At 44.2% G+C, this 26,057-nt stretch overlaps 1 protein-coding gene across 6 annotated transcripts in view; it reads left to right on the forward strand.

The window, feature by feature from the left end:
• The window catches only part of RNF17 (ring finger protein 17), a 318,008-nt gene that overhangs the window by 334 nt on the left and 291,617 nt on the right, over positions 1-26,057 (forward strand). For 3 of the 6 annotated variants that reach the window (XM_075851603.1, XM_075851604.1, XM_075851605.1), the window contains exon 2: positions 11,454-11,548. In XM_075851603.1, coding sequence (XP_075707718.1) covers positions 11,454-11,548 — 95 coding nt within the window. Of the gene's footprint in view, positions 1-42; positions 120-193; positions 214-464; positions 568-11,453; positions 11,549-26,057 lie in introns of those variants that run through there. The other 3 variants (XM_075851606.1, XM_075851608.1, XM_075851607.1) reach the window with 3 other exon arrangements.

Consider the following 26,057-nt stretch of genomic DNA (forward strand, 5'->3'; position numbering starts at 1 on the left):
TGAACCAATCACTTTTCAGCTTTCATATTTCCAGTGTGAGTTAGAAGTGAGAGCATTGATCTGGTTGGTGGATTTGTGCACGAGGTCATAAATGAGGCCCAGGATGTTCACAGATAAAGGTGTGTTGTAGTATAATAAATGCTCCTCGTCGTGTCTTTTCTATGTGTCTTATTAGGAGAGGTCATGGCAATTTTCTGATCAAAACGTGAAAAGGTGGGAGTCCATTTTGGGGAAGAACCCTTTATGGATTAAGGGTGTTTGATAGTTTTTTTTTGGGTGTCCACTATGGAAATTCACAAGTGTTTCTGGTGTGAGCTGGGACATGCGTAGGCAGCCCTCTGTGGTGGGATGGACAAAATCCCATCACCCCAGTGAATAGAAAAATGGCCTTGGTGAACGACTACCCCTCCACCCCACCCCCCCTTTACTTATGACAGGGTTTTTTTGCACCGCCGGCATTGATCTGCTGTCAGCGCGTGATACAAGAAACTACATGTAGAATCCATGAGAAGCAGCGCACGTGTAACGTCCTACCTGCAGAGGGTGCAGCACAGGCACGTGTGGGGGGTGAGTATTCAGACACCGCTACGTTCAGAGAGTTTCCACCGAGGATGTAAAGTTATAGTTTTGCTGCATCTGATTTGTTGTGGCCATTTTTGCAAAAGTAACAACTGGTAGTTCAGCCATATCGGTTATCCGTTTTATATTCGCTTCTCAGAAACAGGAGACCGGTTATATTCAGACATTGTGCTTGATTTAGGACCTGTTCACATCACCGTTGCCCTTCCCTTGAGGGGTTCAGTCGGTTTCCGTCGGTTTAACCAGTCAACGGAAAGGCAAACGGAAACCTCAGCTTCCATGTCTCTCACAATTGATATCGATGGTCATGGGAACCTAGCTAATAGTTTCCCTCTCACCGTTGTGACAGGGTTCAGTTCTTGACTGAACCAATAGCGCAGTCAAGAACCATTAAGTTCAATGGTGAGGGAAGCGAAAGCTGAGGTTTCAGTTTGCCTTTCTGCGGAGGGGTTAACCCGACAAACTTCCGACAGAACCCCTCAGCGGACACAGACGGTGATGTGAACACAGCCTTACCATGAAATGGCACTAAAATGCTTTCGTTTAGCGGTTATTAACCCCTTAATATTGAGCCAGAAATATGTCATGAGCCGGTGCTAGTTACCGCATTGTGACGCATACATCCGTCACTCGTCTTGTGGGTACAGTGGCAGTACCCACGACATTCTAGTGGCACGGTTGTATAATACACAGCCTGGTTCCTGCTGGAATCGGAGATAACTGATTCCGTCAGTTTAACTCCTTGAATGCCGCAATTTCAGCTCATCGGACGTTCCACGACAAAATCGCGTGCCGCTCCTGTGTTACTAAAGTAGCCGGAGCCTAACGAAGGCCATCCCAGGCAATAATGCTTTGGAATACTAAGTATACCAAAGCATTATATAAGCGATCAAAGAATCACTGCTCTAAAGGGGTGTTCCAGTTAGAACAAGTTACCCCCTATCCCGTACCCCCATTCAAACAGGGGGAACAAGACCACCGCGCTGTTGTGATTGGTGGGAATCCCAACTGTCGGATAACCCACCCATCAGCAAGTTACCCCCTATCCTATGGCTTGTTCTAACCGGAATATCCCTTTAACTCCCCAAGTGGGAGAAAAAAAAAGTTTAAGGCCTCGTGCACACTTACATCACCTTTTTCACGGCCGCTTTTGACGGGTCCGTGAACCCGTTTTTGCGGCCGTGTGATTTCCGTGTGCACTCCGTGTTTCCGTGCGCCGAGCATGGTACTGTCGGGTTCTGAAAGAGTTAATGGCCTGCACTGATCGGCGGTAACTCTTTCAGCAACCTTGACAGTACATGCTCGGCGCGCAGAAAATAAAATTTTAATGTAGCAAAAAAACAAAAAAAAACATTCATACTTTCTTTCCTCCTGTCCGGCCTCCAGCGATGACGTTTCATCCATGTCGCCACTGCAGCCAATCACAGGCTGTAGTGGCGGTCACGCACGTCAGGATGACGTCAGAAGGCCGGCCTCCAGGGATGACGCTTCATCCCACGTGACCGCCTCTGCAGCCAATCACAGGCTGCAGTGTCACAAAAGAAGGTCGGACTGGAGGAAGAAGAGGGACTCGTCACCAAGATAACGACCGGGTACGTATGAAATATTTTTTATTTTATTTTTAATCAGCAGCCTCTTTTCTCTATCAGTTATTGATAGACAAGTGGCTGCCGATTAGTGTAATATTTTTCTAATGTTTTTCTGACAGCCCGGCGGGTTGCTAGGCAACGGCTCCGTCACACACGGACGGCACACGGATGCCTTCCGTGTGCCTTCAGTTTTTTTGACGACCCCATTGACTTGCATGGGCCTCACGGTCACGGATTCTCGGACCAAAGTAGGACATGCTCTACTTTGGATCGGAACGGAGCAACGGACCGTCAAAAAAAACTGAAGTTTGCATGGCCCCATTGAAATAAATGGGTTCAGGGTGCTATCAGTGACAAAAACGGATAGCACCCTGAAGGAAAAAACTGAAGTGTGCATGAAGCCTAAAGGAGTTTTCCAATCTTGGACATTTATAACATATCTACAGGATATGCCATAAAAGTCCGATAGATGCGGGTCTCTCCTCTGGGACCCACACCTATCTAGAACGGGGCCTCTGTAAACCCCGTTCTAGCTTACTCTGCATTGCTGTCTCCCGGCCACATCCTGGTTAGGTGGTCGGGAGTTATGGAAACAGCGGAGTGCTCACTAAGCTACATTGCTTCTGTAACTCCCATGGGAGTTAGGAAACCAGCGTATCACGGCGAGCAATGCTGGTTCCGGAACTCGGTAGCTACGGAAAGAACATAGGAAATCCTTCTATCGGAGTTACAGGAAAAACGTAGCTCGGCTGTTTCCAGAACTCCCGACCACCTAACCAGGATGTGGCCAGGAGGCAAGGGCCGCCGAGTAATCTAGAATGGGATTTAGGGGGCCCCGTTCTAGAGATAGGTGGGAACTGCCTCTACTGAACTTTTATGGAAAATCCTGTGGATATGCCCTAAATGTCCAAGATGGGAAAACCCCTTTAAATGGAGTTAAATAAAATGTACTAAAAATTAAGTACCCAACCAAAAAAAAAACATTTTTCAGAAAAAAATGATTAGCTTTCTTTAAAAAGGGGTCACAGGAAAAAACAACAACTTGATATTAGATACTGCCGCAATCGTAATGACCCGTAGAACAAACGTTGCTCCAATCAATAAATTATAAGTACTCCAAAATGGTGCCATTGAAAAAGTACAACATTTCCTGCAAAAAAAACAAGCCCTCATACAGCTATACTAATGGAAAATAAAAAAGTTATTGCTCTTGTAATTTGAGCATGAAAAAATTAAAGAAAAGAATTTGGTCATTAATGCCCAAACAGGCCTGGTCATTAAAGTGTTAACCACACTTAGACTGCATGCTCGGAGTATACCCAATCTCATTTTGTAAGCAAGTTTAACCCCTACCATTCGGCTATATACGTTCCAACTGCCAATGCACCATGCAGTTGTCACGTGTAAATAAACTTTGGCAGCCTGGGACGGGGTTTAACCCCTTAGTGACCACTAATACGCCTTTTTACGTGATTCACTAATGGGCTTTAGGCTAGGCTGACGCCTTTTCACGTCAGCCTAGTCTAAGTCCTGCACGGGTCTCCCGTGCAGGCAGGAGCCGGGGCTCTGCTGTCTGATGACAGCTGAGCTCCTGCTCCAACGCCCGCGATCGAAGTTTACTTCGATCGCGGCCGTTTAACCCGTTAAATGCCGCCGTCAATAGCGACCGCGGCATTTAACTTTGTTTACAGAGGGAGTGCGCTCCCTCTGTCACCCATCGGCGGCCCGCGAATGCAATCGCGGGTCTCCGATGGGGTGTCATGGCAGCCGGGGGACTGATAAAAGCCCCCAGGTCTGCCCTGGACATATGCCTGTTAGGACGCGCCGGAGGCACGTCCTAACAGATTGCCTGTCAGATTTACACTGACAGGCAATAATGCTCTGGTATACGAAGTATACCAGAGCATTATAGCAGCGATCGGAACATCGCACAGTAAAGTCCCCTAGTGGGACTAATAAAATAATTCATCAAAGTGAAATAAAGATTATTAATAAAAAGTACAGTAAAAAAATAAATCCATTTTTTTCCATAAAAAGTGGTTTTATTTAGTAAAAGTGTAAAAAAAAAAGTACACATATGTGGTATCGCCGCGACCGTAATGACTCCATTAATAAAGTTAATATGTAATTTAAACCGCAAAGTGAACACCGTAAAAAAAAAAACGCAAAAAACTATGGCGAAATTGCTATTTTTTTCCATTGCCCCCCAAAAAAGTCATAATAAAAATGAATCAATAAGTCCCATGTACCCCAAAACACTACCAATCAAAACTACGTCTTGTCCCGCAGAAAACAAGCCCAAAAAATCCCTACATTGATGGAAAAATAAAAAAATTACGGCTCTTGGAAAGCGACGATGCAAAAACAAATAATTTTAGTTCAAAAGTGTTTTTATTGTGCAAAAGTCGTAAAACATAAAAAAAAACTCTACATATGTGGTATCGCCGTAATCGTACCGACCCATAGAATAAAGGTAACATGTTATTTACGTCGCATAGTGAACGGCGTCAATTTAAAAACGCATAGAACAATGGCAGAATTTCAGATTTTTTTTATAATCCCCCCCCCCCCCCAAAAATGTTAATAAAAGTTAATATAAAAATTATATGTACCCAAAAATGGTGCTATTAAAAAGCACAACTAATCCCGCAAAAAACAAGTCCTCATACAGCTATGTAGACGAAAAAATAAAAACGTTATAGCTCTTTGAATGCGACTATAGAAAAACAAATAAAATAGCTTGGTCATTAGGGCCTAAAATGGGCTGGTCACTAAGGGGTTAATGAGTGCAGTGCTGCTTCAGTGTAAGTAGCGCTGCACTCTCATGTCTGCCGGGGCATTGAGAGCGCTGTAGATAGCGCCCTCTAGGAGCGGATTCCCTATCCAGAGCCCAGAGATTCCCCTCCTAGAGGGAGTCCCTGATGTCTCTCCATCCCCCATGCAGATAGCGCTACAACCCAGTAAATGGCAACCCCCCTTGTAGATAGCGCCCTCTAGGAGTGGAATCCCCCATCAGATTGCTGTGGCCGGGGATTCTGCTCCAGGAGTAGCCCTTGATGTGTCTGTCCATATTTGACAGTGACGTCAGGCTCTCTATGTGCGGAAATGCCAGCCGGGAATTGCGCTTCTGGATTGGGACATCAGACATGTATGGACAGAGACATCAGGGGCTCCCTCTAAAAGCGTTATCCCCGGTGGCACTATCTACAGGGGGTGGAACTATACAGGGGGTGTGGTGCTATCTACAAGGGGGTGCTATATACATGGCTTTATATGGGTACTACCTACATTGTCACTATGTGGGCACTACCTACAGTGGGAACTGGATCTTTTTACAGTGGGCACTATGTGGTCACTGGCACTATACAGTGGGAAATGTGGCGCTATCTACATGGGTATTGCGGCACCATCTACACGTGCACTGTGGTGGTTTCAGGTGGCTGGGACAAAAAAACCCTAACAAATTAAATTCATCCGTTTTCTTTAACGGCCTTGAAAAACGGATGGCATAAGGCGGTTAAAAACGGTCAGATGGCCGGGAAATGGATTCAAATTCTGAGAAACGTTGATGCAAAACAGCAATGAAAAACTGACCGTTGACCCGATGTTAACTGCCTTTATTGTCACGTCGTGTGTGTGTGTGTGTGTGTGCGTGTGTGCGTGTAGCCCTCTTCACTCTCCCCTCACAGTGATCCAGGGTGATGGAGGTAGAAGACGACTAATTGTTACAGAGCACAGTGTATATATCTATATCCATATAATATAGATAAGTATATAAAAAAAAAAGATGTCGTTTTTTCCCACATTTTTAGTGCCTTGTCTGCTCATAATAAAAATTTAAAACATGGAGTTAATTAATCTAATCTATAAAATGAAAGCTTCAAAAGTCTTGTAAAAATTGTTGGAAATGGAAAATTTGACCTGGACATATGGGGATCAATGACCCTTGGTCATAAAGGGGTTAATAACCGAGGCAGTTTATCATTAAACCATTTCAAAAGAGACAACCAATATGGCGGCACTACTTGTTACTTTTGCAAAAATGTCTGCCACAAAAGAGCACATAAATGGTGACTTTTATCTATTTACATAATTTATTTTCTATTTCTTTGACACTTTTTGTCAAACCCAATGTGCAATGTTAAATACGTTTGTGTAAAAAAAAAAATATATATATATGTGTTTGTGGATAATTCAAAGTCAAACAGTTGCTCCAGATTCATTCATTTTTATTTTCTCGAGGTTTCATAATGATGTGACTCGGCAAGTGATGGCAGACGGCATTTTACATAACATTATGAGTGGGTTTATATACAGTTTTTTAGACTGAACTTTTACTACATCAGCTATAATATTCTTTTGATTTTGCACAAAACAAATTACATTCCCAATATTTTCTTAGCATTGCAATATTTTCCTATCAAGTCATTAAATGGCCCTTATCTTCTGTATTCTGTAAGGAGGGCGTAGAGGGTGGGGTCTTGAGTCATCAGTTTTCCCTCGGCCTTTATTCTTGCTGATTCAATTCTCTCGACACTTTAAGGCTATGTTCACACGGAATATTTTGCAGGAGGAATATCTGCCTCAAAATTCCGTTTGGAAGTTTGAGGCAGATTTTCCTCTCCCTGCACGCCGATTTTCGCGGAGTTTTTCGCAGCGTTTTTCGCCCGTGGCCATTGAGCGCCGCGGGCATAAAACACCGTGAAATACACTTTCTCTGCCTCCCATTGAAGTCAATGGGAGGTCAGAGGCGGAAGCTCCCGAAGATAGGGCATGTCGCTTCTTTTTCCCGCGAGGCAGTTTTACTGCTCGCGAGAAAAAGACGACGACGCCTCCCATTGAAATCAATGGGAGGCATTTTCGGGCCGTTTCCGCCGAGTTTTGCGACGCGGTTTCCGCGTCAAAAAACTCGGCAAAATACTCCGTGTGAACATAGCCTTATCTAGTAAATATTTTCCTAAACACAGCAAAACCAGTTAAGGCTATGTTCACACGGGGTATTTTGCCGAGTTTTTTGACGCGGAAACCGCGTCGCAAAACTCGGCAAAAACGGCCCGAGAACGCCTCCCATTGATTTCAATGGGAGGCGTCGGCGTCTTTTTCCCGCGAGCAGTAAAACTGCCTCGCGGGAAAAAGAAGCGACATGCCCTATCTTCGGGCGCTTCCGCCTCTGACCTCCCATTGACTTCAATGGGAGGCAGGAGAAAGCGTATTTCTCGCTGTTTTATGCCCGCGGCGCTCAATGGCCGCGGGCGAAAAACGGCGCGATAATTGCCGCGAAAATCGGCGTGCAGGGAGAGGAATATCTGCCTCAAAGTTCCAAACGGAATTTTGAGGCAGATATTCCTCCCCCAAAATACTCCGTGTGAACATAGCCTAAGGCTGGGTTCACACTGAGTTTTTTGACGCGGGAGAAAGAAGGGACATGCCCTATTTTCGCACGGTTACGCCTCTGACCTCCCTTTGACATCAATGGGAGGCAGAGAAAGTGTATTTCGCGGCGTTTTATGCCCGCGGCGCTCAATGGCCGCCGCGAACGTCGGTGTGCAGACAGGAAAATCTGCCTCAAACCTCCAAACTGAATTTTGAGGCAGATTTTCCGCCTGCAAAAAACTCAGTGTGAACCCAGCCTACTACATTCTCTCAAAACGTCATTCTTATATTGAAGTTAAAATGAAAGTATGGAATAGAAGGACAAAATGGTGGAATTAGTTAAAGGAATGTGTTGCTAGAAATTTTTTTTAATTATTTTTTTTAGTTAAACAATTATTATTTAAGTGATTACACATTCTTTTAATTTTTACAATTTTTTCACAAGTCAGGAAATATTATAAATTAGATTCTAATTTATAACATTTCCATGTGCTGGCCACTAGAGGGAGCAGTTTCCAAAATTGCAGCATTGCATGTGGTAAAGCAACCTCATTGCTTTATGCTGCAAATTTAGGGTAGACACACTCGCTCTAGTGTCCTCACACAATCCCCCCTCCCTTATTCTGGCTAGTGCCAGGAGAAGGAAAGGTTTGAATCTTCAAACCTTCTATACTGTGTTCCGCCATTTTCTGAGCGAATGCACAGCGTAGGAGGATTAGATACATGGCTCAGCAGACAGTATCACACGAACATAATACACACATCACATACACGAACAGAAATTACCTGCCGCCTCCGCTCCTATTCCTTGCGGCTTTGCTTCCTTGAACATATGGCCGGAAGCCGCGGCCGGAAGTCGTCACCTGACTGTCCAGCACCAGCTTCCGGTCCACATGAAAATGGTGCCGGATTTCGCTCTGCGAACGAGCTTCGTACGCTGCAGAGAATGGAACGTCTCCCGTTTGCGTTCTCTATCGGGATGTATGTGCCGTATTCATCTCTGTATGTGTCGTTAATCGACACATACAGAGATGAACAAAAAAAAGTCAGCCCCCATAGAGAAGTAAAAGTAAGTACAAAGTAAATAGTAGAACACGAGAACACAAATAAAATTTCAGAGCACAAAGGCTCCTTCAGGTTCTTTTACAAAAGCATTTGGGTTATGGGTTCAATGAAAAAAAATCTTACCGGTAAGTAATCAATGTTATCAAATTTTGCAACATGTGCATTTAGCCTTAGACCTTGTTCACACACTGCAGATTTGCTTTAGATTTTGCATGTATTTTTTAAGCCAAAACCAGGAGCGGAAACTAAACAAGAAATATGCAAAGAAAATCCTTGTAGCTTTGCTCTCCTATATCCAATTCTGGTTTTGGCTTACAAAATCTGGAACAAATCTGCACTTTGGAAACCAGGCCTACGGATGGGGTCCCACAGTGCAGATTTGCTGCAGATTTTGCCTGCCTTTTGTAAGCCAAAACCAGAATTAGATCCAGGAGGGCAGACTTAGGTTCCGTTTTTGGTTTTGGCTTAAAAAAACACATGTAAAAGCTGCAGCAAATCTGCACTGTGGGAACCCAGCCTAAGGTCTTTTTCATACGAACGTGTTATACGTCAGTGTGACGGCTGTTGAAACAACGGCTGTCACATCGACCTATATAATGCAATGGGGCCGTTCACACTCCCCTTGTTTCAACGGTGCGTGTGACGGGTCCGTGAGAAAATAGGACATGTCCTATTTTTTTCACGCATCCCTCCATAGACTAGTCTATGGAGGGATGCGTGATGTGTCCCGCAGCACGGATGCACATCGGATGTGAAAAACGACAGCTCGTGTGAATCTGGCCTAATGGTGCTGTCACACTGAAGATATTGTTTCAGAAATTTTCTGCAACTGCATATAAGTTCCGTTAATCTCTATGGAACTTTCAGAAATCTGCACTTTCTGCAGAAACAACTATATTCATAAAATGTCTGCAGCAAAATCTGACGCATGTGAAAGGGGTTTACTTACAATTACCTATGTCTCGGAAACTTTCTATCAGGCTTCTGATGCTTTTTGACAGTCCTGCTGCTCTATTCTATCCAGTAAAAGAATAACGGAAACCCGGCAAACACATTGTAAGTCATTGGGGAAAAGTATCGAATCTGTCATGGATCCTGTAAAAACGGAAGGCTTAACGCCAGTGTGAACAGAGCATAACAGACATTACACAATGGTGTTTAAGGCTACATTCACATTTGCAGTGTGGTGCTGAAGATATCTATCTACACTTTCTCTACAGCTATGAAGCACACACCACAGAGCAGAATTTGTTTGTTTTATAAGTGCAAAGATTTCCTGTTATTTCAACATAGGCTGCACACATGCCTTTGGAAGATTCAGTATGTCCTTTCACATCTGGAAGATCCTCCCACCAAAGTCCTGAAACAGGTTGTGACGACACAAAAACAAATGAGCCGGGACATAGATACTGGCCAGTGCTCCTGGAAGAAACCTCATCGCTGCTAGTGCCTAATCCTTCCGGACCTAACCCTAGGAAAAATGGACAATTAGTAATGCAGGGGGAAAACAACTGAAAAATGTAGAAATACTGTAAATAGTGAAGTACACATACACACACATGACTGCTAAGTCTGAAATTCATTGGAATAATGGGTACGCATAAAAGAAAATTAATGTATCCAATATATTCTTGCTATTAAAGGCTGTAGATCCGCCTCGATCACTGCTAAAGCTGCGATCTAGGTCTTTTTCTAAAGCCAATAATATTTGCTTAAAAAGACCAGAAGAGCCGCTCCAGCCGCAATCTATTCTGAGCTAGAGAAAGTTGAAGTGTGATCTGCAGGTATTTGCAGCTCTCACTTCAGCGGGGATAGAGGAGGAGAGGGGATGACGTGCTGGCAGCGAGCAAGGAGAGCATTACTGCTGTCTGTCACATATTGGAGGGGTGTTTTTATTTTTGTTCCCCCCCCCCCCCCCCCAAGAAAAGGAGTGAGGTGATGTACACCTGCACATCTAATCACCCCTCTACACCTAATTAGGCCACGACCTGGAAGTTTACTGGCATTAAATAAGCCGCAACAAGCACCAGCACAACATGCACACACAAGCATCACTAAAGTTTATAAGTTTTAGGCCTCATGCACACGACCGTAGCCGTGTGCACGGCCGTGATTTTCGGGTCGGGCGGCTGCGGACTGTCAGCGGACTGTCAGCCGCAGGCCGCCCGCACATGCACATGGCAGCGGCCATTGTTTTCAATGAGCCCGGACCGCAGAACCGGGCCGTAATAAGACATCCCCGTTCTTTCTGCGGTCCGGGCTCCCGGGCCGTGCACGGACCGCAAAAACTACGGTCGTGTGCACGGCCCCATAGAAAAGAATGGGGCCGCAATTCTCCCGTGGATTTTCGGGGGAATTGCGGCCGCAAAAACACGGTCGTGTGCATGAGGCCTAACACTTTCTTTATCCTGACTTTTCCCGATCTTTAGTTTAAAATTCCTTGACCGCTTCTCTAGCTATACCTGTCACACGCTATAGTCCTAGCGATAACAATGATAGCTAAGGTGGATAAAGCGTTTTTTCATTATTTTTTTTTACAGCATGCACCGATCATCATAAATAATGCTATAAATTTGTTGTGCAGGTTATTACGGTCGTGACTATACCAAATATGTATATTACTATTGGGACTTATTTCAATAATTTTTTATTGAAAAAGATGTGTATTTTTACAGATTTTGTATTCAACATTATTTTTTTATTCATATTTTTTTACTGTTTATTTTTTGTAACTTTAATGTACTGGCATATATCTATGCATGTACACTTTGCTTTTTGGCTTTAGTAATATGCTACCATAAAAAGAAAACATGAAAAGTAACACTTTTTTTTTCTTTTTTTAATAAGGTGACTGTAAAGAGGCCTTGCCATGTGGACATTACCTGTGTGGAGTGTGCTCTTGTAGGATGGAATCTTTGATCGTCATGTGTCCTTTGTGCGAGGTAAGATTGTTCAAACCCCTTCCCGACCACCCCACGTAGATTAACAGTCTGCAGCACTGGTCCTTGTGCCTGCAGCCCGTTAATCTACGAGTGCTCCTAACAGAGCACACAGGTGCTCCCCGCAGCCCGGCATCTCCCAGTATGGGCTGCTACTAGCAGCCTTAGTACTGGGGGAAAACATCGGGTCGGAACACAGCGGTGATCCGAACCGATTAACCCCTTAAATGCGGCCATCAATAGCGAACGCCGCATTTAAGTTGTTATAGCAACATCGGCACCCCACTACGCGATTGCGTTGGGCCGATTGTTGCGGGGTGGGGGGGTGATTGCTATGGCAACCAGAGGCAGGACCTAATATGCCTCCTGTCGGTGTGTGACTGACAGGTATAATACAATAGGATCTTCAAGTCCCTAGTGGGACAAAAAAAAAAAAGAAAAGTGAAAAAAACATTTACTAAAGTAAAACGTCAAAATAATAAAATTGAAAAATCGCCCTTTTTCCCTTTATAAAGTCCTTTTTATTAGAAATAAATGAAAAAAATAAATAAACTATGCATAATAGGTATCGCCGTGTCCGTAACGGCCTGAACTATAAAAATATAATGTCATTTATCCCGCACGGTGACCGCCATAAAAATAATAATAAAAAAAGATAACGGAATCGCTATTTTTAGTCACTTCAGCTCCCAAAAAATTGCATAAATAAGGATCAAAAGTCGCATGTACCCAAAAATGGTAGCAATAAAAACTACAGTTCTGCAAAAAACAAGCCCTCACACAGCTTTTCTGATAGAAAAATAAAAAAATTGTGGCGCTTAGAATATGGCGACACAAATTATTATTTTTTTAAAACGTGAATTTATCATGCAAACACCGTAAAACATAAAACCTATATACATATGGTATCGCCGTAATCGCATGGACCCACAGAATAAATTAAACATGTCATTTATAGCGCACGGTGAATGCCATAAAAAAAAAGAATAAAAAACAATAGAAGTATTCACGGCCTAATTACACTAAATTCAGCAGGAAACCTATGGGATCAAAATGCTCACTATACCCCTAGACAAATTCTTTTTAGGGCTATCGTTTCCCAAATGGGGTCACTTCTGCGGCTTGTCCACTGCTTTGGTCCCTCAGAGGCTTTGCAAATGCGACATGACACCCGAAAACCAATTGAGTAAACTTGAGCTCCAAAAGCCAAATACCGCTCCTTCCCTTTTGAGCCCTGCCATGTATCCAAACAGCCGTTTATTACCACATTTGGGGTATTGCCGTAATCCGGAGAAATTGCTTTACATATCTTGGTGTGCTCTTTTGTCTTTATTCCTTGTAAAAATTGATAATTTCTAAGTTTTATTGGGAAAAAAATTTAAATTTTCATTTTGACGGATTAATTCCACTAAATTCAGCAAAAAAACATGTGGGGTTAAAATGCTCACTATACCCCTTGATAAATTCCTTGTAGTTTGCCAAATGGTGTCTTTTTGGTGATGTTTCCACTGTTTTGGCCCCACAAAACCTCTTCAAACCTGACATGGTGCCTAAAATATATTCTAATAAAAAGGAGGCCCCAAAATCCTCTAGGTGCGCCTTTGCTTCTGAGGCCAGTGCTTCAGTCCAGTAGCACACTGGGGCACATATCAGATATTTCTAAAAACTGCAGTATCTGGGCAATAAATATTGAGTTGCGTTTCACTGGTAAAACCTTTTGTGTTACAGAAAAAAATGTATTAAAATGGATTTTCAAAAAAATAAATTTGTACATTTCCCCTGTACTTTGCTTTAATTCCTGTGAAACACCTAAAGGGTTAAGAAACTTTCTAAATGCTGTATTGAATACTTTGAGGGGTGCAGTTTTTAAAATGACTTATGGGGGTTCCTAATATATAAGGCCCTCAAAGCCACTTCCGAACTGAACTGGTCCCTATAAAAATAGGTTTTGGAAATATTCTTGAAAACGTGAGAAAATGCTGCTAAAGTTCTAAGCCTTGTAACATCCTAGAAAAATAAAAGGATGTTTAAAAAACGATGCAAATATAAAGTAGACATATGGGAAATGTTAATTAGTAACTATTGTGTGTGTGGTATTACTATCTGTCTTACAAGCAGATACATTTAAATTTAGAAAAATGCTAATTTTGGTGATTTTCACAAACAAATACTGAGTTTATTGATCACATTTTTCCACTAACATAAAGTACAATATGTCACGAGAAAACAATCTCAGAATCTCTTGTATAGGTAAAGGCAATCCGGAGTTATTACCACATAAAGTGACACGTCAGATTTGAAAAAATTTGCTGCCTCCACAAGGCCAAAACAGGCTCAGTCCTGAAGGGGTTAAATACATTCTCCGAACTCCTTTACTTTTCAGTATCCCTCTCTGCCAGATCATAACACCACTTGCACACTACCGAGTTCGGGCTGTGAAAAACGGTCCGAGTGTCGGCCGCAGTGCTGGCGGGGGCCCGTCATTCTCAATTGGATCTGCACTGATCAGAAAGCGATATCATGGCATTATGCCATTACTTTCTAAGGTGATATAAACCATTTTAAATACAGTACTGTTATCAGAGGACCACCATTATAATGATTACATTACCTTATGTCTGACTATGAATCTTTGTAAAATGTTGCTTAAACGGGTTGTCCCAAGATGAAATGTTTTTCTTTAACAACAGAATAGGTAATAACTTTGATCGGTGGGGGTCCCGTTCCTCCGAATGAATGGAGCAGCAGGCGGCGCATGCACACTGCCACTTCATTCATTGTCTTTGGGACTGCAGGAGATACCCAACAGCGCTGTACTTGGCTAAGAGCAGACTATGTAAACCAATAACTTAACTGCAAAAAAAATCTTGCCAGGGAAACATCAGGTGTCCGCAACCCTCGGCACTCCAGCTGCTGAGGAACCACAACTCCCAGACGTCCCTGAATGAGTGCTGAGGCGATGTGTTGAAGGCCAGAAGTGTAAACAAAGCATGATTTTTTTTTTCCTTCCCCCCCCCCCCCCCAAAGAGGCTCTTACTCTTTGGATCCCCTCCTGATCGTTCCGAGGAGTGCTGACCTTATTTTTTAAATTGACGTGCTGCGTCCCTACCATAACTAATGTAGTCCGTGGCTATGGGATGACGAGGTTTCAAGGTTCTTAACGGTTTCCCTGCCCACTCTTGTTGTCTGCGTCCTCTTGGGCTATCGTACTGTGTTCTACCGCTGAGGGGGCGGCGCCTCGTTTTCCTCTGCGTGGGTGTTCTCCTGTTCCGTCTCCTATTTCAGCGCGGTCTTCAGCAGGGTGGTCTCTCTTCTGTCAGTACCATTGCTGCTGTTAGCACCATCCTCTTCAGACTTGCTCCAGCCTGTCAGACCCAGGATTCTCAGTCTTTCCTCCAGCCTTGGTCGGGACACAACACCAGGGGTCGGGTAGGCCAGCGCTCTGAGCTGTTTTTTTTTCTAGGGGGTCCATTTTTTTTCTACCTCAGGAGTAGGGCTGGGCAATTAATCAAAAGAAAAATCATCTTGCGCATTTCATTTTTTTTTTTTTTATACCCCCTGTTTAAACTTCATCTACATCCTCGATACAGGTACAGTTAAATCCAATGCTGGAGCAGGGAGCCGTAAGGTCCCTACTCTGCCATTCACTATGTATCGGCAGGCGTGAGGCAGTGACTTCATTGCACCTGTCTGCGCCGACCCACACAGAACGGAGGAGCAGAGGGATCTCCACTTGTAGTTGGAACAGGGTTAGGTGAGTATTTATATTTTTATCAGGTAGTATTGGGGCTGTGTGGGGGCAGCTATGGGGCATTATACTGTGAGGGGGGGCAGCTATGGGGGACTTTATACTGTGTGGAGGGCAGTTATGCGGGCATTATATTGTTTTGTTTTTAACCAGTTCAGGACCGGGCTATTTTGAGCCTTCAGGATCAGACACCGTTTAGCCATTTTTAGCACGTGTTAGTTAAATGGCTATAAGTTTTTTATTTGTTGGGCTAACGACGTGATTTTTGCAATGTTTTTTCCGTAGACAATGCAGGTTTCTTTTTTTTTTTTTTTTTTTTTATCATTTTTATACACATCCTTTTTGCTATTTTAGAATTTTTATACTCGGTGTGAAAATAATAGTAAAAAAAAATAAGCTTTTCTACTTTTCAGCTATTTTTTTTGGTAACCTAGTTTTACCCTAAAATAGACCTTTTATTTGTGATCATCATCTACCGTAAATTTTAATATATTACATGTCTATATTAGGGTAATTAGGTCAGCACTAGCGTTACAGGGGAAATCAGCCCCCTCATAGTGACGATTGTCACTAATAGGGCTGTGCTGGGTCTAGTAAGACCCAGCAGCAGTCTGTCAGTAACGGCACCCGGCGATCACGTGACCAGTCACATGAACACCGGGAGCACTAGAGACAGCGGCGCGGCTGCTGCCTCTATTCCTATACACAGCGGTCATTCAGCGCTGTGTACAAGTCATCAGAGAAGACAGAAGCAGCGAAAGCTGCTTCTATCCTCAGGGTCCCCGGCAGTCACTGACAGCCGGAGACCCGACATTCAGTGCCCGATCGCTCGGGCAGCAAGTTAAAACCAGAGCCGTAAAAAGTCTATGGCGCGGGTTTTAAGGACCCTGACCGCTGGCCTTAAAAACACAGCCAGCGGTCGGGAACCAGTTTAACTGTTTTTATTGAGTACAAAATAGAAATAATAAAATATCAAGAATACAAACTCATTTTTGTTTTTTGTCTTACAACACCAGCAGGAGCAAGTAAACAAAATGTAAATACTCAGGTGATCTATTAGGAAAAGTGCATACATAATGCATACAATAAACAGATAAAGGGGGAAAGAGGGTGTTCAGCGATACAGTGAAGGAAGAAGAATTGTCTTGTGTACCAATTTGAGTAGCCAAATGTATACAGTGGACAATTAAACATCACAAAAGGTTGATTCAATTATATAAACATCAGCATGAGGCCTGTGGAATAGGAGGAAAAGCCCAGTGATATATGGGATCTCTACAAACTGCTATGCCAATTAGGAAGGAAGGGGGTCTATTTAAAATACATTCGCCACGGAGACCAAACCCGTAAAAATGTAGCTCTAGATTGTGGTTCCCAATTAACTAATTCCTAAACCTATAGAGTTCTTGTACCTTTAGTTTCCATTGGGCTATGGTTGGAGTAGTGCACTACCATTGTAGTTTTGCCGCTATATTTTTTTTTTTTTGAAATTCTTTATTTTGTTGACCCAAGAGGTCAATTTTGTAACCTAAAGGGTACATAAAACAAAGCATTGCACATTTAGAGTACATACTCCGACAGCAAATGTACAAAAAGCATAAATACATTGTTATACATTAGTGTCCTGATTGAAAAAGAGAAGATAATGAAAGGGGATCTCAGCCCTCCAAAGTGAGGCTGGAGCTGAGTTCCCAAGCTAGAGAGTGAAGAAAGAGAGTGAAAGCGGAGAGGAGAAGGAGAGGACCCTCCACAGCATCCCAAAGGCTGAGGTGCTATTCCGACTGACTAAAGGAATGTGGCTCTCGCATGATGTCTTTATAGGAGTCCGAATCCTGAAAAACTATCCACTGGGACCAAGTTTGACAAAACCTGGAGCTTGAGTCGTGAATAACGGATGTCAAGTCCTCCATATGCATGATGTCGTTAACCTGTGAAACCCAGAGGGATAGCGTGGGGAGATGGATCCTTCCAACGTAGTGGGATGCAATGACGTGCTGCCATCACTAGAAAGTGGAGCAGCGAGCGCTTATATTTGTTTGCAGGGATGTCGCAGTGATGAAGAAGGAAGAGGGCCGCATCCAAAGTTATACTTGTATCTGTGACTTCAATTATCACCCGTTTTATGCCTTCCCAGAATGGGGTAAGGAGAGGACATGACCAAAAGGTGTGAAGGAGGGTACCAATGTCTTGCCCACATCTCCAACACATAGGGGACGCTGTGGGGAAGATGCTATGTAGGCGGGCTGAGGTCCTATACCAGCGAGAGAGTAGTTTGAAGCTTGCCTCTTGGTATCTTGAGCAAATGCAAGTCTTTTGAGCCATAAGGAGTATACACTGCCCTTGTGTGGGAGAGAAGGATCTCCTCTTCCCATTTTGAAATGTATGCAGGGGTGGGCATATCGGGGGGATCCATAAGGATTTTATAGATTACGGACAATGTATGTCTAGCCAAATCAGTGCCAGTACAGAGGATCTCTAGTGGGGTCTTGACCACTTGGTAGGAAGTAGGAGCTGAGATAGAGGCTAAAAAGTGTCGTAGTTGCAGAGAACGCCAGTATCCCAACGGAGGAAGATCAGGAATCTGGGCCAGATCCGCAACAGAGAGCCATTCACCGTCTGTCAAGAACCGATCTGCACGATACCATCCCGAGGTCTGCCATGTACGGAAAATTGGGTCCGTCATGCTAATGGGAAAGGATGGATTGCCCAGTATCGGAAACATTGAGGAAGGGAGTGGCAAGCAAGATGTCCTTACCGAAGGGAGAGAGCAGCATACTAGTGTTGGGCCTATATATAGTAGGGTGATGGTGGAGATGTCTGAGTTGGCTACGGTGTATCCAATGGAGAGCCGATAATGGAATAGAGTAGAAACTCTGCTCCAGAATCACCCAAGACTTAAATGTCGCATGTCTGCACCAATCAACTACCCGAGCAAGATGAGATGCAATGTAGTAGTTGCGGACGTCAGAGTGTGCAAGCCCTCCCGATGCCCTGGATCGACACAATAGTGTACGGGAGAGTCGCGGAGTCTTACCATTCCAAACAAACGCAATCTGAAGAGAATTGACCGCTTTAAAGAACGGTGTTGGGATGGCTATGGGAAGGGTCTGAAATAAAGTAGCCTGGGAAGTGCATTCATTTTGAAGATGGTACAGCGACCCATCCATGTAAAGGTGCCTTTGGACCATCTGGCGCAGTCTGCCTTAAGTTCAGCAAGGAGTGGAGGAAAGTTCAGTTGAAAGAGATCTCTCAGATCTGCTGATAAGCGAATCCCGAGATATTTCAGAGCTGTCGGAGTCCATTTAAAACTGAAAGTGTTTCAGGGCCGCGGTAAGATGGGTTGGGAGAGAAACATTCAGGGCTTCGGACTTAGAAAAATTAATTTTAAAATTAGATAAACTTGAAAAGCGTTGGAATTCCCGCATGAGATTAGGAAGGGAGACGGTTGGATTGGTCAGAAAAAAAAGCAGATCGTCCGAATAAGCAGCCACCTTGTTAGCTGAGGTATTCGTTTTTAGTCCCTTCACATCAGGGTTCGCACGTATATGGCGTAAAAAGGGCTCTAGTGTCAGTACAAAGATCAAGGGTGAGGGGGCAGCCCTGTCTGGTGCCATTATGTATAGAAAATTCCTCTGAGAGAAGTCCATTCACTCGAACTCGGGCAGATGGGCATGAGTACAGGGACATTATCCAGCCCATCATATGGGATCCAAGGCCAAGACGTGAAAGGGTTTCTTCCATAAAGGTCCAGTTGACTCTATCAAACGCTTTTTCCGCGTCCGTAGATAAAAGCATAAGGGGTACATTGGAGATTTTGGCCTTGTGGATAAGATTGATGGCTATAGTTGTATTGTCACGTGCCTCTCTACCTGCCATGAACCCTGCCTGGTCTGTATGCACGACTCCTCCAATCAGTGGTGCAAGACGATCCGCCAAAATCTTGGCAAACAATTTGATATCCGTATTGAGGAGGGATATTGGTCTGTAGCTAGCACATTGCGTAGGGTCTTTCCCAGGCTTGGGGATCACCGCAATATGAGCCCTAAGGGCATCGGGAGGGATGGGGGAGGAGGCAGAGTAGGAATTGAAGGAGGCTAGGAAATGCGGACCCAGAGCCGTCAGAAACTTTTTAGAATATTGGATTGTAAAACCATCTGGGCCAGGTGCCTTGCCTATTCGGGAATGTTTTAAAGCGTATGAGAGTTCTTGCGTAGTAAGTGGTTCTTCCAGGCTAGTGATATTCTCTTCCGATAGGGCGGGTAGACCAGAATCTGCGATGTAAGTAGATATTAGACCTGAATTCACGGGATGCCACGGACGGATTAGTAGAGTCCGTAGTATACAGAGCAGCATAGAAATCCCGGAATGCAGAGGCAATATCCAACGGCAAACGAAGCCGTGTTTGTAAAGGGGATACTATAGAGGGTATGTAATTCTGGGTTTGTTGAATACGTAAGGCTCTAGCCAGAGACCTACTACTTTTGTTGCCATATTCATAATAGTGATGTTTACATTAAGAAAGCGTAGCCTTGGCTCGGGCCATCAGTAAGGTACGCAGTTCCTCTCTTTTGCGGAGGAGGGCAATCCTACATTCCGGGTCACGGGAACGTTTGTGTGAGATCTCAAGGATCTCAATCTCGGACAGCAAGCGGACCGTGGCCAACGCCCGTTCCCTCTTCAGGCGGGCTCCATGTTTGATAAATATACCCCTGATCACGCATTTATGCGCCTCCCAAATAATGCGAGGATTGGTGGTCTCAGTGACATTAGTTGCGAAATAGTCAGCCATATTGCGCTGAATATCTGCAATCACAACTGAATCCGAAAGAAGCGTTGGGTTTAATTTCAACTGAGATTGTCGGTATAGAGGGGAATGTAGCGAGAGGGTCAAGCTGACTAGAGCGTGATCTGAAAAGGAAATCGAGTCAATGTCGACAGAGCGTATAGAGTGTAGCGAGTGATGTTTGACGAAGAAAAGATCAATTCTGGAGTATTTGTCGTGTACTGCGGAGTAAAAAGAAAAGTCCCTATCTGCTGGATGTAGGAGCCGCCACGTGTCCACTAATTGGTGTTCGTGAAATGATTTCATAATGCGGCGCAGCTGTGCCCTCGAGAATGATGAAGAACCTACGGAAGTGTCTAGAGTGGGTTCTAGCGCTACATTTAAGTCCCCTCCCAGAACAATGGTACCCTCCCCAAACTCCTCCAGAGCGTTCAGAAAGCCAACAAGGGCTGTGCCTTGACTGGAGTTGGGTAGATAAAATGAAGCAAAGGTGTATATTTGAGTCAATAACTCCTTTGATCAAGAGCATCCGTCCCAATCCATCACTGCGAGACCCCTTGAATTCCCAAGGGAGAGATCTGGAGATCAAAATACTTGTCCCCCTGCATTTCGTGTCAGGAGAAAAACTATGGTATGCATTGGGGAACCATACGTTAGAGAGTTTGAAAGGTTTTTGCTGGCATAGGTGAGTCTCTTGAAGGAACGCCACCTGTATATGTTTGCCTTTCAGCAAATTGAAAAGTATGGATCGTTTTCCAGGGCTGTGTAACCCCTTGACATTCAGTGAGCCTATTATCAGGTCCGTTTGTGTGTGTTGCATCATGTCTGCCCTAGGGTGCAATGGAAGGGGAGAGGAAGGGGAAGGCGAAGGAAGGGACGAAAAGAGGACAGGTAAGGATAAGAAAGAAAGAGATTGAGACGGTATACAAGAAAGAGGCCCGAAGGCCGACTCCTAGAAGGTACGAAAACCTGTAAAGGAAGGTTGTTAGATTTGTGGGGACCTGGAAAACCACGGGGGGGGGGGACCGCAAACATAATCATCAAACAGTAAACCATTTCTTCCGTCGCCTACCTAGGGGGAGGCGACGGAGGCACAAACATTGACAGAACCGATGTGCATCTCTCATTTTCTAATAGCCCAAGGCAGGTTAATAGAAATCCTGTGCTAATAGCCATGACCTCCTTATGAACAACCTATAGAGTTGCAGCATCCTTCTGGATAAGTATTAAAGGCTGCTACACCCGCATATCGGACACAAAACCGTCCTCGTAGTTGTTAAGAGGATTTGAAAAATTGGCATGTAACAGGAGTAGTATACCTGGCAGATGCCGCATTTTTTTTTTTTTTTTTTTATAAATAAAGGAGAAACAGGCTAGAAAAATCATGAGACCCCCTAAACCACATCGCAATCAGCTGTCTAGTATATCGAACCATCAAGAGGGAGGGAATGAGGGAGGTAACAGTAGGCTAAGTGCCTCATGAGCTGCAAGTGGTAACACTCCCTATAATCATCTTCGGACACTAACCAATTTTATGTCGGTTTATAATTGACACTTAAACTAATACGGTATAAACGGCCCGCATTTCCTGAGAGCTAGGTAGATACTTGTAGCAGCAACTATATTTATACAAGAAACCTGGGTATCTTATGAAAAAGCTGGGTAAAACATTTGGTTGCAAGAGAGCCTTGTTAGGTACATAGCAAAGCATTAAATGGACAAAATAACATTTGGCGACATTGAGTCCCTTGAACGACAATGCTGCAGGCGGTCTAGTAAAACAGTGACTAGTAAAAGGATATTAACGTGAATGTCCTCTTTTAGGCCTCAGGCGGGACCCGGCGGGAGAGGTCGATTAACGGAAGATGTGGTGCTCCCGGGATGGATCTGCTTCGGATGGGCTGGCTAGGTCTGTTGGGGCGACGACGTTGAGGTTGTTCACTTCTGTGCAGAGCTAACCAGTCCGGCACTGGGAAAGGCTCGATCTGAAGAAAACGAAATAGGCCCTCAAGATCCGAGGAGTGGCGCAGGAGGTAGAAGCCTGAGTTGTTCTTAACGACAACATGGAATGGGTGTCCCCATCTATAAGTGGCGCCTGCAGACTTGATCTTTTCAAGCAGAGGATGTAGAAGCCGTCTCATATAGAGTGTCCGTGGGGAGACATCAGGGTATATAGTAACCGTACTTCCTTCAACTGAGACCGGACCATGTGACCAAGCACCCCGAATAATTGCATCTTTGTCGGTATAATAGTGTAGGCGACATAATACGTCACGAGGAGAAGACAGATCGAGCGGGCCTGGGTGCGAAACTCTGTGAATACGGTCCAGGAGGAAAGTCTCTTCTGGCGGTCGATTAGTGAGCTTGATGAATATAATAGAAACTCTAGTCGCCAGCTCGTCTCGTGGGCCGAGGTCTGGAAGGCCCTTCAGACGCACATTGTTTCTGCGTTCTCTGTTCTCCTGATCATCCAACTGAAGCGCCAAGGATTATAAATGTGTTCTAGTGTCCGTGGCAGCTCTTTCCAAAGTAGATACTCTGGAGTTAATAGCAGATAAAGTATTTTCAGATGTAAGAGCCCTAGAGTCTATTCTGATCACGTCCTGACGCAGGTCAGCTATATCTTGCTGATGTGCCTGCTCAACCCTGGTCACCAGAGTGTCAAGATCCTGCCGGGTGGGGAGGGCTTGTATCATCTCCCTCAGTAATTGTAGGTCAGCATGTAAGCCTGATGGCCCAGCCTGTACTTCAGGGGCATATGTGTGTGGTATAATGGCGGGCAAATCTTCCACTGAGGACATATTGAGGGGAGAGACATAGCTTACCGCATCCTGGGTGCTGCAGCAGGGAGGCACGGTGTCGGCAGTTGTGACCGCATGAGCTGACTTCAACAGGGGAGCAGGAGGAGCGGGAGCCGAAGTGTCTGTGGCCGGATGTGTCGGCAATGCGTCTGCCATTGCTGCTCGCAGGTCCGCAGCCGTTTGTGAGGAGGAGAGGAAGCGCTCCATACTTTTACAGCGGCCAGAGGAGCGGGGTAAGGACCGGGAAGTTCCAGGGCAGGTTCCCCTACGTTTTTCCTGGCATCTCCTGCCGGGTTTACCCAGGATAAATGGCTGGTTTTCAGCCGCTGGTGCGGAGCTCCCCCAGAACGCGTGCTCACGGCTCCATAGCTAAGCCACGCCCCCTTGCCGCTATAATTAAAGTTGTAGCTAAATCATTCCGTTTAGGTGTAAAGGAATCTGAGGGTAGCCACAAGAGGATCGTCTGGTGCGATAGAGGAAACTTGGAAGAGCAAATCTCAATTGTCTTTTCCAAGACCGTTTTCCAGAATCCCTGTATCAAGTGGCATTGCCACCAAATATGAAATGGAGAGCCTTTTTCAAGTGTTTGTCTCCAACACACGTCTGGTATGTCAGAGTTGACCATATGTAACCAGACTGGGGTTTTATACCAACGGGACATAAGTTTGTAAGAATTATCCCTGACCTTAATACATTGAGAGAAGCCGTGTGAGTATTTCAAGATTAGTGTTTTTTCTTCATCTGTAAATGTTAATTGCATGTCTTCTTCCCACCTAGTGAGGAGATCTAATTTATCATCTTGCGCTAATGACAGTAGGAAGTCAGATGTTCTGGCAAGATCACCTTTGTGTTTCCGATTGTGTTAGTTGACTTTCAAACGAGGATAAAGTTTGTCAGTTGGAGTACATAGTAGCATACCTGTCACACACTTTCTGAAAATCCTGTATTTGTATAAAGTCTTTTAACAAAAGGCCCATTTTCCTGAACAAAAAAGGAGCAGAAACTTGGAAGTCCGTCTCAAAAAATGCAGAAACCGTCATTGTGAAGTTTACTCCAATCAGGAAAGGTAGGAGGCCCAAAGGCAATAGTGGAAAGTTCTCGGAAAGGAGGTGGTGGGTTTTATTAACCTCCTGGCATACTCGTGTGACGCCTTTTAAGCAAACACTGGAGCAGATCGAAGACAGTGAAAAAGGCTGCAATCCCCACATGTACAATTTATCAGAAACCAAGAGAAGGTCCCTTTCCATCTCAGTATAACGTGTGTGATTAGACACCCTAACCAACAATTTCCATCTGTTTATATGATTTGCTTTATAATATGTAAATCGTTGCGGTATTCCAAGACCCACAAACTTAGGTTTCTGAGTGAGTAGCCTATACTTTAGACCAGGCCGAGATTTGTTCCATAAGAACGCAGAAAACAATTTTCTAACCTCATAAAAATAAAATGTCCTAGGTAACCATATGAGAAGTGTCTGAAGCAGGTATAAGAGTTTAGTGGCTATGAAAGTTCTCAGGAGATTTTTTGCAACCTATCCAAGACATGAACGGAATTTTGAGATTCTGCAATTGTTTCTGGATAGACGTGAGTAGAGGCAAGTAATTACACGTGTATAGATGGGAAGGGTCCCTTGTGAGTTGAATACCCAGGTTTGTCAAACTTTTATCTGGCCATTTGAACGGTGAGTTGGTTTTAAGGTGATGTATGACTGTTTCAGGGGCGGAAATGTTTAATACTTCGGATTTCCCGAAATTCACTTTAAAATTCGACACTACCCTCGAAGGAGTAAAATAGGTTCACTAAATGAGTTCTAGAGGTTGTTGGGTTAGTAGTCAAAATTAACAGATCGTCTGCAAAAGCGGCTGTAGTATGAATGTTAGATCCCACCTTAATGCCCTGTAGAAGCGGATCCTACTGAATTCTTTTGAAGTAAGGATTCCAGTACGAGGATAAAAAGGGAGGGTGATAGAGGACAGCTGTTACGTATAACAAAGGGTTTAGTGAGGGTCCCATTAACTCTGATCTTTGTGCTAATATTCTTATAAAACGAGAATAAGTGCGGGAAACCAAATTTGTGTAAGGTAGCTTCCAAATAAACCCAGCTTACCCTATCAAATGCCTTCTCGGCCTCTGTGCTGAGAAGGACTAAAGGGATCTGGTGACTTCTAGCATATTCAATCAATCTAATGACTATACATGTATTATCCTTACACTGCCTGATCTTGAGGAAACCTGCTTGTTCCTTGCCTATAATCGTTGGAAGTAAAGGGCTCAGCCTAACGACCAGGGCCTTCACCCACGACTTTACGTCTGCATTTAAGAAAGAGATGGGTCTGTAACTGCTGCATTGTATGGGATCCGTGTTTTGGCAAACCTGTTATGTGGGCCTCTGTCTGTTTCGGGAGAATATCTCCATTGAGCAGGGAATTGCATAATGCAGTAAAGTGGGAAAGCAAAATGTTTTTAAAATTTTTATAATATCCGTTAGGGAGGCCATCAGGACCAGGGCTTTTTCAGTGGGAATGGTTTGTAGCACCATCCCTACTTCTTGTTCCGTAAACGGGCGTGTACGCTCAGCTAGTGTGTCGCCATAAAATTTCGGTAGGTCAATGGAATCTAGGAAGCCAGAAATCAATGTTACCTCATCCAAACCTGACGGGCTGGGGGCTAACATTTGTACATTTATATAGGTTGTGATAGAAAGCATTGACTATAGAGTTTGTGCCTGAAACCGTCTTTCACTCAGCTATCCTGATCTCCGGGATAAAGGTTTTGTCCTGTTTAGGAACCAAGGCCGACAGTTTGTTATCTTTGTCGCCATGTGTATATTGTTTGAATTTCAAAACTTGAAGTAGTTTCCCAGATTTAACATTAAAGATATCCTTCACTATATCCCGGAGATCGGTTAATTCCTTCAAAAAAGAAACAGCTGTTGTCTTTTTGTGCGCTCCTTCTAAAAGAGAGATCCCCTTTTTCATATGGACCCCTTTATAACCGATTTGTGTTCCTCCCACAAAATCGGACTGGAAATAGAGTCTGAAACATTTCGCTCAAAATATTGTGACAGATGATTGTAGATGACCTGAGCGTTGGATGAATCGGCTATAAGGGTGTCATTGAGTCTCCAACACCAATCCCCTTTAGGGACATATATCAATCTCATGGATATAGAAATCGGG

The sequence above is a fragment of the Rhinoderma darwinii genome, chromosome 2, assembly GCF_050947455.1.
Source record: "Rhinoderma darwinii isolate aRhiDar2 chromosome 2, aRhiDar2.hap1, whole genome shotgun sequence".
Classification (NCBI taxonomy): domain Eukaryota; kingdom Metazoa; phylum Chordata; class Amphibia; order Anura; family Rhinodermatidae; genus Rhinoderma; species Rhinoderma darwinii.